Here is a 16724-nt window from a genome sequence, read left to right as displayed (position 1 = left end):
GCACTTTCCATTGTGTTATATGTCTCAGTTTTAAGGTGTAAGAAGGAAGAGAAAAACCTTTTCTTGATTATCAAACTACTTCAGAGTTTAAAAAAGTGAGTTGATGGAGGTGGTAGCCCTCTCTCACCTTCTTAGAGGGCCCGCACTCTGTTTCTGGGGTGTGTATCTACTTTTACTTTAAACAACTCCGCACCTCTCGGCTTTTCTCTTGCCTTCTGAGACGGACTGCACTCTGTCTTTGGAGTGAGTGTACATCTCTCTAAATAAATCTACTTTTACTCAAAAAAAAAAAGTGAGTTGATCGAAAGGCAATTATTTTAAATAAACTAGCATTTTGAGTACAGAATCCCAAAGATAGTATATGGATGACTCAAATTTGGGAAATAACCTGTCCTCCCTGTGCCAGGGGAGGGACAAGAGAGAATTGTGCCTCCACACCCCCAAACCCTTCCAACGCCTCCCCTGGACGCCATGTGGTCAAAGAACGCTGTTCGCTGTTCGGGGACAAATCTGAGCTGACTAGTTTGGCCACTTCTAAAGGTGCTGCCTTACCTACAGAATGAAATGACAGTTCGCACCTCTGAGCTGTGAGAACCCAAGTGTGACAGGAGGGCTCCTGGTGCTGTTTCTAGTCCTTACTACTGAAGGGGCAGGCAGCTGGGCACCAAGGACACAGAGGAAACCACTGGAAAAAACATCCAGAAGCCTGGACCAGCAGCAAGACTCAATCGTGGCACGATAAATCCAGCTCCGTGGCCATAGCGGGGTGTGACGTGAAGCTGGCTTTGTCCTTTACATCCCAGCGTGATCTTGCACACTTGGAAGAAGTATTGCATAGACTCCTGCCCCAAAGGCCTGGGTGTGAGCATTTGTTCACTTTTTTTCAAGTACAGTGTACCTACCCTAAAATCCACCTAGGTATAGGTACAGGGTTATGTAGCCACAACCACGTGATGAAACCTTTTCTTACAGCCACATGAGTGACACCGAGGTGGCAGGGCTGGGGGTGGCAGAGATCCTGCTGCCTGGGGAGAGGGTGGACTTAAGAGATCACGGAGGGTCAGCGTTTCCGCAGGAGGCCAGCAGGAACCCTCCAGAGCATCAGCACCTCAGCCACCTCCCCAGCCGTTAGGCACGCCCTGAGGGGAACCAGGAAGCAGGGGTCAGAGCCCCTTGGGAGGGAACCAGCAAGTGGTGAGGACAACCTCTCCCTGGGGCCAGAAGAACCCACTTCCTACTTCACCAGCACCGCAGGGGCGGCAGGCAGCGAGGGCTGTGGGCAGGGAGGGCTGGGCCTGTGCGAGAGCACCCCTCCCCTCCGTCCCTCTGCACAGGAAGGTCTGGGCAACCTGGCCTGGGTGCTCCCGCCGGCAGGATGGAGGACGAGGAAGGCCCTGAGTGTGGCAAACCCGACTTTGTGCTTTTGGACCAAGTGACCATGGACGACTTCATGGAGAACTTGAAAATCAGGTAGACCCAGGGCACAGGCTCCCCTCCCCCCCTCAGGTGGACCCAGGACACAGGCTCCCCTCCCCTCCTCAGGTAGACCCAGGACACAGGCTCCCCTCCCTCTTCAGGTAGACCCAGGGCACAGGCTCGCCTTCCCCACCCCCTCTGGTCTCCATCAGCCTTGGGGGGTGGGGTGCGCACACACCCACCCAGCCCACTGTCTGGGTGACCACAGGGGGATGGCTAGGGCAGGAAGGACTGCCCCTTCACGGCCAGAGCAGCCAGCCAGTGCTGGAGTGGGCTCCCCAGACCCGTGCCTTCTGACCCATTGTCCTGGCAGAGACAGGCACCCTGACCAGACCCACTGGACACTCCATCTCCCTTGTGGGGCTGGGCTGGGCCCTGAGGGGCTCCAAGGGAAGTGGTGAGGTCTGCCCTGGGGACAAGATGAGATGACGCTGGCAGAGGGGGCATGCGGAGTGCTTCAGGGTGTGGCTGGTAGAAATGACATGGGACCCTATTTGCTGTGGAGGAGGGCAGAGGGCAGGGAGGAGCTGGGGGACAGGTGGTGAGATGGGGTGGCACCAGGACAGCCAGGGGGAGCAGAAGGCAGCCTGCTGTGGAAGAGCCTGGGGACAGCGTCCACTGAGCCCAGATTGTTGAAATCAGAGGCTGCGGGCCATGAGCCAAGCCCAGGGCTGTGGGATGGAGAGGAGAGAGTCAGACAGGAAACGAGCTTCTCTTTTGTATGGGGCACGGAACTAAGCAGGATTTCAATTCGTTCTTATAAACTAGCGTATGAGACAGGTATTACCGTCTCCATGTGAACGATGGAGCACTGAGCCCCTGGCCGCACAACTTACAGATTGGAGAGCCTGTCTGGCGGTAGCGGAGGGTGTGGAGGGGAGCCAAGACAGGGAACTCCCCTGTCAGAGGCGGTGGAGGAAGAGGAACCCCGGACAGGCCATCAGGGGCAGGGTGGGTCCCAGACACCACGGGGCGCAGGATCCTCCCAGGGCCGAAAGGTCAAGAGAGGGGTGGACCCAGGCACCCACGCTGGCGACCAGGCTCCTGAAAGGAAGGGTTGAGAAGTCTGAGGATGTGCCAGGGAAGGTGGTGGTGCAACAGCCCCAGGCCCCTCCCTGCACCCCTCCCAGTCCCGCTGTCTGGGTGGGGCTGGGTGGAGTCGGCTTCTGCTTCTGGGTCCCGCCCAGCTCTTGAGCCGGAAACGGCCGGAGGCCCCTCCCTCCATCTCCCACCCCGATCTCCTCTCTGTCCTTAACCCCATCTCCCAGTCCGCCGGCTCTGCCTTGCCCAGTGTGGCCTTGGGCAAGTCGGTCCCTTAATAAAACAGGCAGTCATGACTCCTGTGACATCAGAACCTGCTGGGACAGCAGCTTGGATCCCAACACGATATTGGGGTGGGGGTGGAGGGTCCCAGCAAGACTCAAATCAGCCTACCCCCCACCCAGTCTCAGCTCTCAGCCCTGGGGGTGGACCAGTGCCCTAGGACCTAGATGTGTGTCCCCCAAGGCCCTGAGCACTGAGGACTGGCTCTGCCTGTGCCAGGTTCCAGAAGGGCCGCATCTACACCTACATCGGCGAGGTGCTGGTGTCCGTGAACCCCTACGAGGAGCTGCCCCTGTACGGGCCTGAGGCCATCGCCAGGTACCAGGGCCGGGAGCTCTATGAGCGGCCGCCCCACCTGTATGCCGTGGCCAACGCCGCCTACAGGGCGATGAAGCGCCGGTCCAGGGACACCTGCATTGTTATCTCAGGTACCTCCTCCACTCCCTCCCTGGGACCCAGTGTCTTCATTTGTCAGTGATGGGGAGGTGACTGGTGCACCTGGTGGGGGGGCGGGCACAGGGAGCTGGTTAAGGGGGAGCAGCCAAATATTCTGTCTGACTGTCCATCTGTCTGGCAGGGGAGAGTGGGGCAGGGAAGACAGAAGCCAGCAAGCACATCATGCAATACATAGCTGCCGTCACCAACCCTAGCCAGAGGGCCGAAGTGGAGAGGTGAGTAGGGGCGCCAATGAAGTGGGGGCGGGGGTAGCCCAGGCCTCATGCCTGATCGGGGAGCAAGAGACATGACTGAGTCCAGCTCAGGCCAAGTTCAGTGAACCTCTCTGTCAGGAAGGCTCCAGATGACCCACAGCCAAGACCTCTCCACCAAAGAGGGGTGAGGCCTGGCATAGGGGTGCCCTGCCTCTACGGACAGGGAGGAGGTGAGGTGCAGGGGACCAACAGACAGGGGCTAGGCCCTCCTTGGGACCCAATGGAAGTGGGGAAGTTGGCTGGCCAGTCAGGAAGGCCCAGAGGCCAGGCTAGGTATCAAGAGTTTGGGCCGGGAACCGGGAACCGGGAAACCAGGATCCACTTGCCCACCAGCGGGGATTTGTAGGAGCAGCTTCCTGTGTGGGAGCCCCGGCTCTTCCTGTCAAGTTGGGGGGAGGTGGGGTTCAGGTTAGAGTGGGAACAGCAGTGGAAGTTGCAGAGCACACATGGCTGGCAGCGCCCACCCCTACAACTGGAGGTTGAAGATGGTGGAGCGTCCAGACCTCACTCCTTTCTGTAGTGCATCCTGCATCTTTGGTCTGGGAAGGCAGGGAGGTGACTGTCTGCATTTGCTGATGCCTTTCAAGCCTCAGGCTTTACACCACACCCGGCACAAGTGCCTGGCAGGTGCCCTTCCCAGCGTCCCAGAGTCAAGGGCCATTCCACGGCCTCAGGTGGAGATGCTGGACCAGGGAGCAGTCCCCAGTGCGAGGCCTTTGTTAGAACCCCGGCCCCTCTGCCCCCACGCAGGGTCAAGGACGTGCTGCTCAAGTCCACCTGCGTGCTGGAGGCCTTTGGCAATGCTCGCACCAACCGCAACCACAACTCCAGCCGCTTCGGCAAGTACATGGACATCAACTTCGACTTCAAAGGAGACCCTGTGGGGGGGCACATCCACAGCTACCTGCTGGAGAAGGTGGGCCCTGCTGCTGAGACCCTGGGCAGGTGGGCTGCACCGGCCTCCCTCGGGGGGATCAGGCAGAGCTGCCCCATCTCGCTGACCCTCCCAGGCCTGGGGCCCAAGGGACAGGAACATACCTTCTTGGATGTCCCAGGTTCACAGGGCTGAGCTCCCGCTGTGGCTGGTGGCGGGGGTGCCCCCCCGCCCCACTACTTGCACTGCCCTGGGGGCTCTGGTGTAGGTTTTCTGGGTGGGGCAAGTATCCAGGCCTGGGTCCAGCTGCCCCTCTCTCCTCAGTCTCGGGTCCTCAAGCAGCACGTGGGGGAAAGGAACTTCCACGCCTTCTACCAGGTGAGCCAAAGCAGGTGGGGACTGCTGGGAAGCCCTCCTGATTGCCCAACTCATTGTCCATTTCCCTTCCCCGCCCCTTTCTGCCCCTGCCCTGCTCCCGTTGCCCCTCCCCCACCCACACTGGGGTGGGAACTCCCTGGACCTGGGCAGTGTCTACACCGCGTCTGACACTGATACTATCTACAATGGGTAAGATCCACTGAGGTGGGGTCTCCTTGGACTCAGGCAGTGTTTGCACCATGTCTGAGCACCACTGGGGTGGTTCTACTTGAGGGCTGACAGTGCCTGACCATTGAAGTGGGTTATCCCGGGACACAGGCACACCTACTTCAATCCAGCTGTAGTGGGATCTCCCTGGACTTGGGAGGTATCTGCACCACTAGGGTGGGTCTGCCTGGACACTGGCTGCATCTACACTGTCTCTGACCATTGAAGTGACATTTCTCAGGATACTGTTAATGTCTACACTGAGTCTGTCCCATTAAAGTGTTTCTTCCTGGACTCAGGTGGTGTCTACACCATTCTGACCCACTGAGCCAGGATCTCCTTGGACTTGTGTGGTGTCTATGTTCTGACTCACTGAAGTGGGTTCTGCCTGGACTCAGGTGATATCTACACCATGTCTGGCCACTGAAGTGGTTTTCCCCTGGATTGGGGTAGCGTCTACACAGTTGATGACACTGAAGTGGGGTCTCCCTGGGCATGGGCTGTGTACACACTGCATCTGACCAGGAGGTGGGTTCCATCTGGAAATGGGCAGCATCTACACCATGTCTGACACTGAGGTGGGTTCTACCTGGACACTGATGGTGTCTACACTGGATGAGATTCTCTGAGGTGGGGTCTCTGTGGATCTACATTCTTTCTACACTCATTCTTGGGTGGTATCGACATTCTTTCTGACTCAGTGAAGAGGGTCTGCCTGGACATTGGCAGTGTCTTCTTCGTGTCCTATCACTGAAGTAGGTCCTCCCAAGACATGGGTGGTGTCTACAGTGTGTCCGGTCTCTGAAGTGGGATCTCCCTGGACTCTAGTGTTGTCTACACCACATCTGACCACTGAAGCGGGTTCTCATTAGACTTGTTCAGTATCTACACTGTGTCTGAACTTAGAAACAGGTTCTCCCTGCGCTCAGGCAGTGCCCACACCATCACTGCACTGACCCACATCCTGTGTTCGTTTGTTGGGTCAACGGTGGTTGAAGGACATGCCTGTTTGTGCTGTGTTTGTGAATAGAGGTCTTTGGAGCTCAGGGGGCCTTACTGAGGGATATCTCGGCCCTCCAGGTGCTGCGGGGCTGTGAGGATGAGGAGCTGCGAAAATTGCACCTGCAGAGAAACCCTGCGCTGTATAATTTCACCCGCCAGGGAGCGGGGCTCAGTGTGAGTGGTGGGCAGGGCTCTGTGTAAGCACCAGGGCACCCAGGCTCTCATCACATCTAGTCCTGGGTGCTGGTGACCAATGGCTTCAGCAGGGCCCAGCATGGTGTGCGTGGTTCAGCAGGACTGGTGGGGCCCTGATTCACTGTCTTTCAGTTGGAGGAATTGGGGCTGGGTGTGGGGATGGGGTGCGTGCGTGCTGGGATAGAGGAATCAAGGTTCAGTGTGGCACTGGGGTGCTGAGCCCCTTCTCCCCCAGGTCTTGGACACCGACGAGAAGAGCCACCACCAGGCGGTGACAGAGGCCATGCGTGTGATCGGCTTCAGTCCTGAGGAGGTGGACTCCGTGCACCGGATCCTGGCCGCCATACTGCACCTGGTGAGCCTGGCTGGACGTCTCCCCTCAGGGAGGGACTAGCCTCTGCCAGCCCAGCCCTGGGACTGGCCCACTCCTCCCTCTGCTGAAACCAAGTTGCCTTGGCGATGGGCTCCCTCAAGATCGGGCCCTGAGCCGTGGGCTCTGCGTGCCCAGAACGTGCCTGATTCCTGTCTAGTAAATTAGCCCGGACTTAGCAGGCAAGGGCAGTCTGGGCTCAGTACAGCTGCGCATCATGCAGACCTGCTTCTTGCTTCTGTTATTCAAGAGCTGTGTGGCTTTGGGCAGGTCACTCGGCGCCTCTGAGCTTCTGTTCTGTGTGAGGTAGAATGAGGAGTGAGTAGTGCGTAGCTGGCTGCAGGCGGATGCAGTGGGATCGCTCACATGATGTTTTGGGTGGAAAGCCTTGGGGAAGGCTCTGCTGTGCTCCAGGAACCGCTCCCATATCTCTGGCTGTGCACATGACAGAAGCCAGGCTCTACTGCACCCCTGGCCCTGCCCTCCCTTCCTCCTTCCCTGGGCAAAGGCTTGCCTGACTTTTTCTGGTTTTCCCATCACCAGGGAAACATTGAGTTTGTGGAGGTGGAGGAGGGTGGTCTGGAGCAGGGGCGCCTGGCGGTGACAGAGGAGGTGCTGGTGGACCACGTGGCTGAGCTGACGGCCACCCCCCGGGAGCTGGTGCTGCGCTGCCTGCTGGCTCGCACTGTGGCCTCGGGAGGCAGAGAGCTCATTGAGAAGGGCCACACTGCGGCCGAGGCTAGCTATGCCCGGGACGCCTGTGCCAAGGTACTCTGGGGGTGGGGGGTGGGGGGAACCCAGGAGGCCTTCCTGGAGGAGACAAGTGCAGAGGCAGTCAGAAGCAGCTGGCTGGTGGCCTCCCCCCAGGCAGTGTACCAGCGGCTGTTTGAGTGGGTGGTGAACCGGATCAACAGTGTCATGGAAACCCGGGGCCGGGACCCCCGGCGCGACGGCAAGGACACAGTCATCGGTGTGCTGGACATCTACGGCTTCGAGGTGTTCCCTGTCAACAGGTAGGTAGCCCAGCCACCACATCCCACACTCTGAGCCCAACCTCTAGGGCCGCCTTAGTCCTGGGGAGCTCAGCTGGGCTGGAGAACAAATGTCTGACTTCTGTCTGGGTTGGTCCCTGGCGCCGAGCTCATGCCCTCAAGCCTGCCTCAGCTATGCCACCATCCAGTGGTGCTCACCCCCTTGCTGAGACTCCGGAATCCACTCCAAGGTGTACGTGCTGGACTTGGGGGCAGCAGGGTAAAGGAGCAGCCCAGAGTGGGAGATGCACCCACACAGTGGGGCCACCTGGGGTGCCTGGCACCAGACCCCTCCGGCAAACTTTTGGGGGGAAGCCTGCCTTTTGTCACACTCACTCCCCGTGGACCGGAAGCCCCCAGGTGGGTGGGCAAGGCATGACTCTGAACGGCCCCTCGGCCCCCAGCTTCGAGCAGTTCTGCATCAATTACTGCAACGAGAAGCTGCAGCAGCTCTTCATCCAGCTCATCCTGAAGCAGGAGCAGGAGGAGTACGAGCGGGAGGGCATCACCTGGCAGACCGTGAGTGCGCATCCCGGGCCCTGGAGGGCGAAGCAGGGCGCTGGGCAGAGCGGGCGCTGGGCGGGAGCGCTGGGGAGAGACTGGCCCACGGGGCTCAGGAGCTGCCCTCCGTGCCCCGCCGCAGGTGGAGTATTTTAACAACGCCACCATCGTGGACCTGGTGGAACGGCCCCACCGGGGCATCCTGGCCGTGCTGGATGAGGCCTGCAGCACCGCAGGCCCCATCACTGACCGGATCTTCCTGCAGACCCTGGACACACACCACCGTCACCACCCACACTACACCAGCCGCCAGGTGCCCCTCCGCCCCCTGCAGTCGCCCCAACCGTGTACACTTCCATCTGGTCCTGACACTGGCATGCATGCGCCCCACAGGCGCCATGCTGCCTATCTCTGGTGGGGGGCCCCTGGTGATGGCTCAGCCCCCTCTGGAGGACTGTCTCCCCTCCCACACACCTTCTGTGCCTTGACCCTGGCCTGTCCCCTACCCACAGCTCTGCCCCACAGACAAGACCATGGAGTTCGGCCGAGACTTCCGGATCAAGCACTATGCAGGGGATGTCACGTAAGGCCCTTCACTGAGCTGTCTCCCCTTCTACCCCCTCCCATTTAGAGAAATTTTATTTATTTTTGTCTATGGGGTTTTTTGTTTTCTTTTTTGGGGGGAGGTAATTAGATTTATTTATTTAGTTAGTTATTTTAATGGAGGTACTGGGGATTGAACCCAGGACCTCATGCATGCTAAACATGCACTCTACCAGTGAGCTATACCCTCCCTCCTCCCCTTTTTAAGACACTAAAAATATGCCTTTCACCAGATTCACAAATAAAAAGAATAAAAAGCATGAATCGGGGCTTTTTAGTGGTTCCCAGCCCCAGCTGTATCGTAGAATCTTCTGAGAAGCTTTAAAAAAATGCCCTTTTCATGGGATGGGATAGGAGATTCCAAGGTGCAGCCAGGATGGGACCTCTGCTCCTAGCCCAGGGCCAGTTCATGTCACTCTATGAACAAGGTCTGCTCTTCGAGGTGGAGGTCAGCAAGGAGGGGCAGAGGGGTGAGAGTCTATGTTTCTAATAAGCTCCCAGGCCAGGTGGACACTGCGAGTCCTTGCGCCACATACTGAGTACCAAGATCCCCCCCAGTGTCCTCCAGAAATCAACATGGTTAATTTACTTGTCACTCACCTCATCCTGAAGCGGACTGGAGGTGACTCACAGAGAGAGGCACAAATGTCTAATGTGCCCTTCACAAGAAGAAGAAATTGAGTCAGAAGACAATCACCAGGAATCAGATCTCATCGCCCCAGGTCTTTGTAGGAGCTGCAAGTGAAGCCAAGATTTTGGCACTGAGCTTTCTAGCAGTCAAAGGATGAGATAATGAATCTGAGGTCCTCAGTGCCACAGGATCCAAACAGATCAATGACTCAGGAGTTCCCGATTGTAATTGCAATCACTGATATTTACAGAAACTCAGTAGGCACCTTCTGAGCATTTGATGTCCACTGAGGCACAGAGAGTTTAGGTAACTTGTCCCAGGTCACACAGCATGTATGTGCTGGAGCCAGGATCCAGTGATGTGACATTTGGCTCCGGAGCTGTGGGCATAACCACTGGACTCATCTTCCAGGAGAGGAACTTCTGAGGCAGAACGTTTATGCGATGAGACAAAAAGCGGGCAGGAGGGGGAAGGGAAGAGGAGCTGGCGAGAAGGAAGGAAGGAAGGCTGACCGACAGGAGGACGCGCTGGTGGGGGTGGGGAGGGGCTTGCTCGGGGCCATCAGAGGCTCCTGCCTCCTCACTGGCCCTCGCCCCCCAGGTACTCGGTGGAGGGCTTCATTGACAAGAACAGAGACTTCCTCTTCCAGGACTTCAAACGGCTGCTGTACAACAGGTGAGCGGCTCTCTGGGCGTGTATGGGGGTGCCAGAGGGCAGAGGGCCCAGGGGTTCTGGCTGGAAGGGCTTTCAGACACTCCAGTCTGACCCTCACAGACAGCCTGAGGTTCAACACTGAGGCCATGTAGCGTACAAATGGCCAAGCTGGGCGGGGGCTGTCCCCCGGGAGGGTGGAGGGCGGTTGGACATGCAGCCTTTATCCCTAGCACGGACCCCACCCTGCGGGCCATGTGGCCAGACGGGCAGCAGGACATCACAGAGGTGACAAAGCGCCCCCTGACGGCCGGCACGCTCTTCAAGAATTCCATGGTGGCCCTGGTGGAAAACTTGGCCTCCAAGGTACGGCCCCCCACCCCTGCTCTGACCCTGACTCCTCCAGATCCTTCTGTCTGGGCCTGGGTGTTAAGTTGGGCCCCCCACCGTCCCTGCACATCACCGGGAGGAGGAGGGCGTTGGTTTCCTGTCTGATGTGAGCCACGCCCCCTCCATCAGGGAGGGACCTGCCACTGCACAGGCTAAAGATGCCCTGGGCCAGGCTGAGGCTTGAGTAAACACGGGATTCTAGCAGCCTTCTCCTGGCCCCATAGCCTCTTGGGGATGGGCTGGTGGAGACCTTGCTCAGAGCTTGGGTTGGCCCAACCCTGGTCCTGCGTGGAGCCGGGATTAGCTTCTGGAAACTGAGGCCACAGGGACAGCAAAGCGTCACTAACTTCTTGTGGAGCTTGGGGTCCAAAGTCAGAGGGGGCCGCGGGAGGACTCCAGGGCCAGCTTAACAACAGGACATCCAAAGACTCAGCAGGGCCTCTAGGAAGGCGAGAGGAAGGGCAAGTGGGGCTTACTGCTGCTGCCTCAGCCTCAGAACCTGGCTCTGGGCCCAGCCTCCTGCCCTCACCGAGCATTGGGCTCCCGTCCTCCCATCCCCCGGTCTCCTCCGGGCCCTGCCCTTCTGCCTGCCCTTGGCCCCTTGGCCTCCCCTTCCCACTGAGAGAGCCTCTTCCCCACCCAGATGGCAGTGTGGGAGGGACGGAGGCGCCAGGGCTGAACTCACTTGCTGCCCATGCCCGCTGACCATAAGGCTGTGACATGGGCCTCTTCGAGCATCCTCTGTCCCCACAGGAGCCCTTCTACGTCCGCTGCATCAAGCCCAATGAGGACAAGGTGGCCAAGAAGCTGGATGAGGGCCACTGTCGCCACCAGGTCGCATACCTGGGGCTCCTGGAGAACGTGAGGGTCCGCAGGGCTGGCTTTGCTTCCCGCCAGCCCTATCCTCGATTCCTGCTCAGGTATGGCCCTCCCCACCCCAACCTGCCCCTGTGGGGGGCAGATGATTGGGGGTGCCGAAAGCAGCAAGTGCTTTTCAGACATCAGTGCATGTAGGAGCCAGCAGGCTGCCAACCTCGGGACACTGACAGTCATCGAGGCCCCTCGTGTGACACATGGGCTGGGCTGGGGTGGGCGTGGCAGGGAGGGGGTGTGGGATGGGCTGGGCTGGGCGCGGGCGCTGGAGTGGAGGTGGTGCGGTGTGGAGGGTGGGGCGCTGGGCGGGGCGAATCAGGGCTGGGCACCTCCGCGTCCCGCCCACTGCCCTGTCCTGCGGCGACAGGTACAAGATGACCTGTGAGTACACGTGGCCAAACCACCTGCTGGGCTCCGACAAGGCGGCCGTGGGCGCCCTCCTGGAGCAGCACGGGCTGCAGGGGGACGTGGCCTTTGGCCACAGCAAGCTCTTCATCCGCTCGCCCCGGACGCTGGTCATGCTGGAGCAGAGCCGCGCGTGTCTCATCCCCATCATCGTGCTGCTGCTGCAGAAGGTGTGGCGGGGAGGGACCCCCAACATGGAGGGGGTCGGCCGGGCGGGAAGGAGAGGTGGGTGTGCATTCCCTGCCTTGGGGAGAGGAGAGATGAGTGTGCCCGACCCGGAGCTGGGGGCGTGTGCCTGCACTGACGGGACCACGGGCTCACTTCCCAGCACTGGGGGAGACCCCACTCACAGGGGACAAACCGAGTCTGAAACTGCCTTAGGCACAAAGCATGGATGTGGTTCAGGTCTCCTCCGTCCTGTGGCCGCCAGCTTCAGGCCCAGATGCTCAAAACAAGATATTCAGGGTGCTGGTTTCCTGCCTTCCTTTCTTTTTCCCTCTTTTTCTCCTATTGACTCTGAAAGATTTCCAACCCGGAGAAAAGTGTGCAGAAAGGTGTATTAAATTCCCACATCCCTACTGGCCAGTGTCAACCGTGTCACGTGACCAGTGTGGTTTTGTGCAGACACCTCACCTCTACCCTGTTATTTTGAAGCAAATCATGTCATTTATAATCATTTCAGTATGTATTTCCAAAGGATGAGGATTCTTCCATCTCTTCCCATAACTTTTTTATTTTTAACATTTCAAACCACAGAAAAGCAGAAAGATTCATATAATTTCTCTTCACCTAGATTGCTACAATTGTGTGTTCCCGACCCTGTCTCTGCCTCTCTGTCTGTCTTTCTCCACAACCACATACAGATACTCATGTACGCGTGTGTTTATATTTTTCCCGGAACCATATAATCTAATGACACCCCTACATAATTCAGCAGACATAGCCTAAGAACAGGCACATTCACCCTTTTAACCACGCTGACATTAGCACATTCAAGAAATCAAATGCTGATAAAATATAATCTGATATGTAGGCCATATTCAAATTTGCGAAAGTGCCCCACTGCTACCCATTACATCTTTTAAAAAGCCAGAATCCAGTTAATGATCACACACTGTGTTTTATTCTTACCCCCATTGTCTCCTCTAACACACAAGGGTTGTTTTTAAGAACATGACATGTTACCATCACAGAAACAGGACTGAGGAATTTCTGTCCTGTCCAGTCAATTATCTACACTTCCCCAGTCGTGTCCCCGGTCTGTTCAAGTCAGAGTTCGTAACGTTGCAGTCACGTGTGACATTGCTTAAGTCTGTTTTAATCTGTGGGTCTGCTGGGCTGCTGGCCCTGTGGGATCTCCAGTCTGGATTTTGATGGCTACATTCTTGGGGTGCTCCTCCATTTTGGGGGTCTCCTGAAGTGAGGGAGGTGGGGCCTAGCTGGACCTGACCAAGCACCACCTCCCACTGGCCCCCAGGCGTGGCGGGGTACGCTGGCGAGGCGGTACTGCCGGCGACTGAGGGCCGTCTACACCATCATGCGCTCGTTCCGGAGGCACAAGGTGCGCACTCACCTGACGGAGATGCAGCGGCGATTCCAGGCCGCAAGGCAGCCCCCGCTCTATGGCCGTGACCTTGTTTGGCCGCCACCCCCTGCCGTGTTACAGCCTTTCCAGGACATCTGCCAGGCGCTCTTCTGCAGGTACTCGCCCTCTGCCACCGTCCCCTGCTCTTTCCCACTGAGCTAGTGCCCACTGAATACCTGGACGAGGTCCTCTGAACCCCACAGTGCCAACGAGGAGACACACAATCCTGTTTGATAAGCAGGAGAACTGCGGGCTGTGCACATTAGCTGGCTGCCCACACCTCACAGCTGGTGGCAGATCCCTAATGTCCCCAGCACCTTGCTTGGCATTTGGAGGTGACACAGGCCTCTCTCTCCCTGCTAGAGGCCTGCAGGAAGGGTGGTGGGTCAGAGCTAGAAGTGGGGGAAACTCTACAACTGAGCAGGGCTTTGAAGGCTGAATAGGAGTTCTCTGGGAGACAGGGTGAAGGGTAACCAGGGTGCTCAGAGCAGGAGAGGCCTCCTTCCAATGAGACGAGGGAAGCTGGGACACAGAGGGTGGCCAGTGCCAGGCTGAGGGGCTTTGAAAGGCATTAGCATGTGTTCTGGGGGTCAGGACCAGGGGTGAGGAAGGATGAGGCCTGCACAGGGGTCCGTCTGACCACCTGGTCCTTTCCAGGTGGCGGGCCCGGCAGCTGGTGAAGAACATCCCCCCTTCAGACATGGCTCAGATCAAGGCCAAGGTGGCTGCCATGAGGGTCCTGCAGGAGCTACGGCAGGACTGGGGCTGCCGGCGGGCCTGGGCCCAGGACTACTTGTCCTCCGTAAGTGTCAGGGCTGCCGGGGCGGGGTGCCAAGGAGGGGCTCGAGGCTGAGAACTTGCCTATGTCCACCTCAGCTGTCCTCTCCCTGGGTCTGGCTGTCCTATGGGCTGGACTTCTCTGTTCCTGCCCTTGGCTTCTGAAGTTTAAGATTTTTCACCCAGAACCTGCTGGCCTGGGCTTTACTGATCACCTGCTCCTCTGCCTACTCACACTCCTGTACCCGTGTTCTCAGGTAGAGCTCCCCCAGCCCCGTGTTCAGGTCAACACCCCCATTTTCAGGCACAGAGCCCCCTTCTTAGGCACAGCCCCTTGGCTGGCACCTCACGCCACAGCTCCTCTTGGCCCACACATGGGCGCTGTGAGCGGCCCCCGGCCCGGTTCTACAGGGGATGAAGCCTTAGGGGCATGGGGTTTGCCCAGATGGGTGGCTTGGTGTGGAGGAGCCAGGTCCTGCCCAGCCCCTTCCATCTCAGTGTCTGTCCAGGCCTGGCCTGAGGAGCAGGGCTGGTGGGTGGGTGTGGAGGACACAGACATGTGTGCCTGGAACCTTAGGACTGCCGGGGTCTGCGTGCTGGGCCCCCAGGGAACCCAGCGTGGCAGGTGGACCCAATGGGAGGCTGACGTACAGTTTTCTGAGGGGAAGGGTGGCTGTGCTGATTCACTGAGAGTCACTGCCAATCAAGCATGATCCCAAGACCCCATCCCAAGCAGCCCCCTGTGTCCTCAGGCCACAGACAACCCCACAGCCGCAGACCTGTTTGCTCAGCGACTGAAGACACTTCGGGAGAAGGACGGCTTCAGGGCCGTGCTCTTCTCCAGCCACGTCCGAAAGGTGAGAAGTGGGTGCAGGGCACGTGGCAACCCCAGCCCAGGCCCGGCTCAGAGGTTCACAGCTGCTCCTGAAACTTCAAAACTGGTCAATTCCAACCCAGTCAGTGAGAGAATGGCCCCAGGGAGGGGAAGCCCCCAGCCATACTTGCCGGGGTGCCCCTGGGGCCAGGCAAGTGACCCCTGAAAACACCTGTCCTGCAGGTGAATCGCTTCAACAAAAGCCGGGACCGGGCGCTCCTGCTCACAGACCGGCACCTGTACAAGCTGGAGCCGGGCCGGCAGTACCGGGTGATGCGGGCCGTGCCCCTGGACGCGGTGAGCCCCGCGGGAGGGCAGAGGCATCCATGGGGCTCCAGCTGGCCTGGTGGTCCTGCTGGGCACTGCCGGGCCCCTCCCCTCCTGCCTACCTGGGATGGCCAGAGCTTTCTAGAACTCAGCATCAGCTCAGGATGGCAGCCCCCGCGCCCACCCCTCCACTGAACAGCCTGCAGAGGTTTCCCGTTCCCCGTGGCTGTAGGGCCCGAACCCCACCCTCAGCTCCTTCACCCCTTCCTGCTCCACTCTTTGGCAGAGCCAAATGCCAGATGGCCCCTCTTCCCCATATCTCTGCCTGCTGGGGGTCTCCCCCTCCCAGACTGCATGGACCTGGCTGCCACCCATGAGACTCTGTCCCTGTCTGTTTCACCCATATGTGCATCTCTATGGCCCACTGGCTCCCTGGAGTCCCAGCTCATACTCCCACAGGGCAAGGGACAGCCCAGGGCAGGGATTGAGGCTGGGGGTCCCTCTAACTGTCAGGATAGGGGAGCATGTGGTACGCTGGCCACAACCCTCCCATTTAGGCACAGGGCCAGAAAGGGAGGAGGGCAGGACTGTGGAGCCTCAGGTGTTGCGGTGTTCCCAGAGGCTGTCTGAAGAGGGCAGGGATGCTGCAGGGGGCGTGGGCATGCTCCTGGGATGCGGGGCCTGCCTCACCCCTGACCCTGAGACACCACCCCCTCTCCCGGCCACGGCCCAGGTGACCGGGCTGAGCGTGACCAGCGGGCGGGACCAGCTGGTGGTGCTGCACGCGCGGGGCTACGACGACCTGGTGGTGTGTCTGCACCGCTCCCGGCCGCCGCTGGACAATCGCGTCGGGGAGCTGGTGGGCGTGCTGACCGCGCACTGCCAGGGGTGAGTCCCGGGGCTTGCGGGGCGTCCGCGGGCTGGTGGAGCCCTGCGGGTCCTGACCATGACCTCCCCCCAAACCGTCCCCACTTCAGGGAGGGACGGGCCCTGGAGGTCCGCGTCTCCGACTGCATCCCCCTGACCCAGCGCGGGGCTCGGCGCCTGGTCTCCGTGGAGCCCAGGCCGGAGCAGCCGGAGCCGGATTTCCGCTGCAGCCGCGGCGCCTTCACTCTCCTGTGGCCGAGCTCCTGAGCTGACCTGTCTGCCCGCACCCAGGCTTGGCCTTGGCGAAGGCGGAGGGGTTCTCCATCCGCGCCCACGAGCACTGGAAGTTCACAGGCGCGCTGTACAATAAAGGATGCTATGTCTCTGTCTGTGTCTGGCGTAGACGTTCTCTGGCCACTGCCAACTTGGCCAATGTCACCCCAGCGTCCTCTGCTGACCCCTGTGGGGTCATCCGAACTAGAGGCAGAGGCCTGGGGGCCGGGTCTGATGGGGCAGCAAGACCCCAACACCTAGGGCCCCAGCCTAGGAATTGGCTGGACCCGGAGCCCGGGTCTGAGACACTTCCAAGGCTGCCCCTGTGGGCTTCAGACTGTCCCCACAGCCACGGTCTCTTTCTTTCTCCCCCTTTCTGTAGGGCTATTGTTCCTATTGGGTCACTGGGGAAGCTTGGGGGTCCCAGCGCTTGGGCAGAGCACACAGTAGGGGCACGGAGA

The 16724-nt window shown here is 59.2% G+C and overlaps 1 protein-coding gene across 2 annotated transcripts; it reads left to right on the top strand.

The window, feature by feature from the left end:
• The first annotated feature begins 1216 nt into the window (after positions 1-1216).
• Positions 1217-16377, top strand: MYO1G (myosin IG). 2 transcript variants are annotated; one of them, XM_031454580.2, is made up of 22 exons: positions 1218-1470; positions 3019-3227; positions 3377-3470; positions 4260-4425; positions 4708-4761; positions 6049-6144; positions 6401-6520; positions 7079-7303; positions 7403-7548; positions 7971-8085; positions 8210-8380; positions 8580-8650; positions 9902-9976; positions 10186-10318; positions 11096-11262; positions 11583-11790; positions 13098-13321; positions 13863-14007; positions 14735-14839; positions 15040-15153; positions 15857-16011; positions 16101-16377. In XM_031454580.2, the coding sequence occupies exons 1-22, from the start codon at positions 1376-1378 to the stop codon at positions 16255-16257; spliced, it is 3045 nt and encodes a 1014-aa protein (XP_031310440.2). In that variant the 5' UTR covers positions 1218-1375; the 3' UTR covers positions 16258-16377. The 2 variants fall into 2 exon arrangements, with proteins under 2 accessions (XP_064343821.1, XP_031310440.2); XM_064487751.1 differs by lacking the exon at positions 7079-7303 and having other exon boundaries at positions 1217-1470.
• Positions 16378-16724: the final 347 nt, after the last annotated feature.

This window comes from Camelus dromedarius, chromosome 7 (genome assembly GCF_036321535.1).
Source record: "Camelus dromedarius isolate mCamDro1 chromosome 7, mCamDro1.pat, whole genome shotgun sequence".
NCBI classification, from domain to species: Eukaryota; Metazoa; Chordata; class Mammalia; order Artiodactyla; family Camelidae; genus Camelus; species Camelus dromedarius.
Note: the sequence above shows the minus strand (reverse complement) of the source record. Positions and strands in the feature narration are given on the sequence as shown.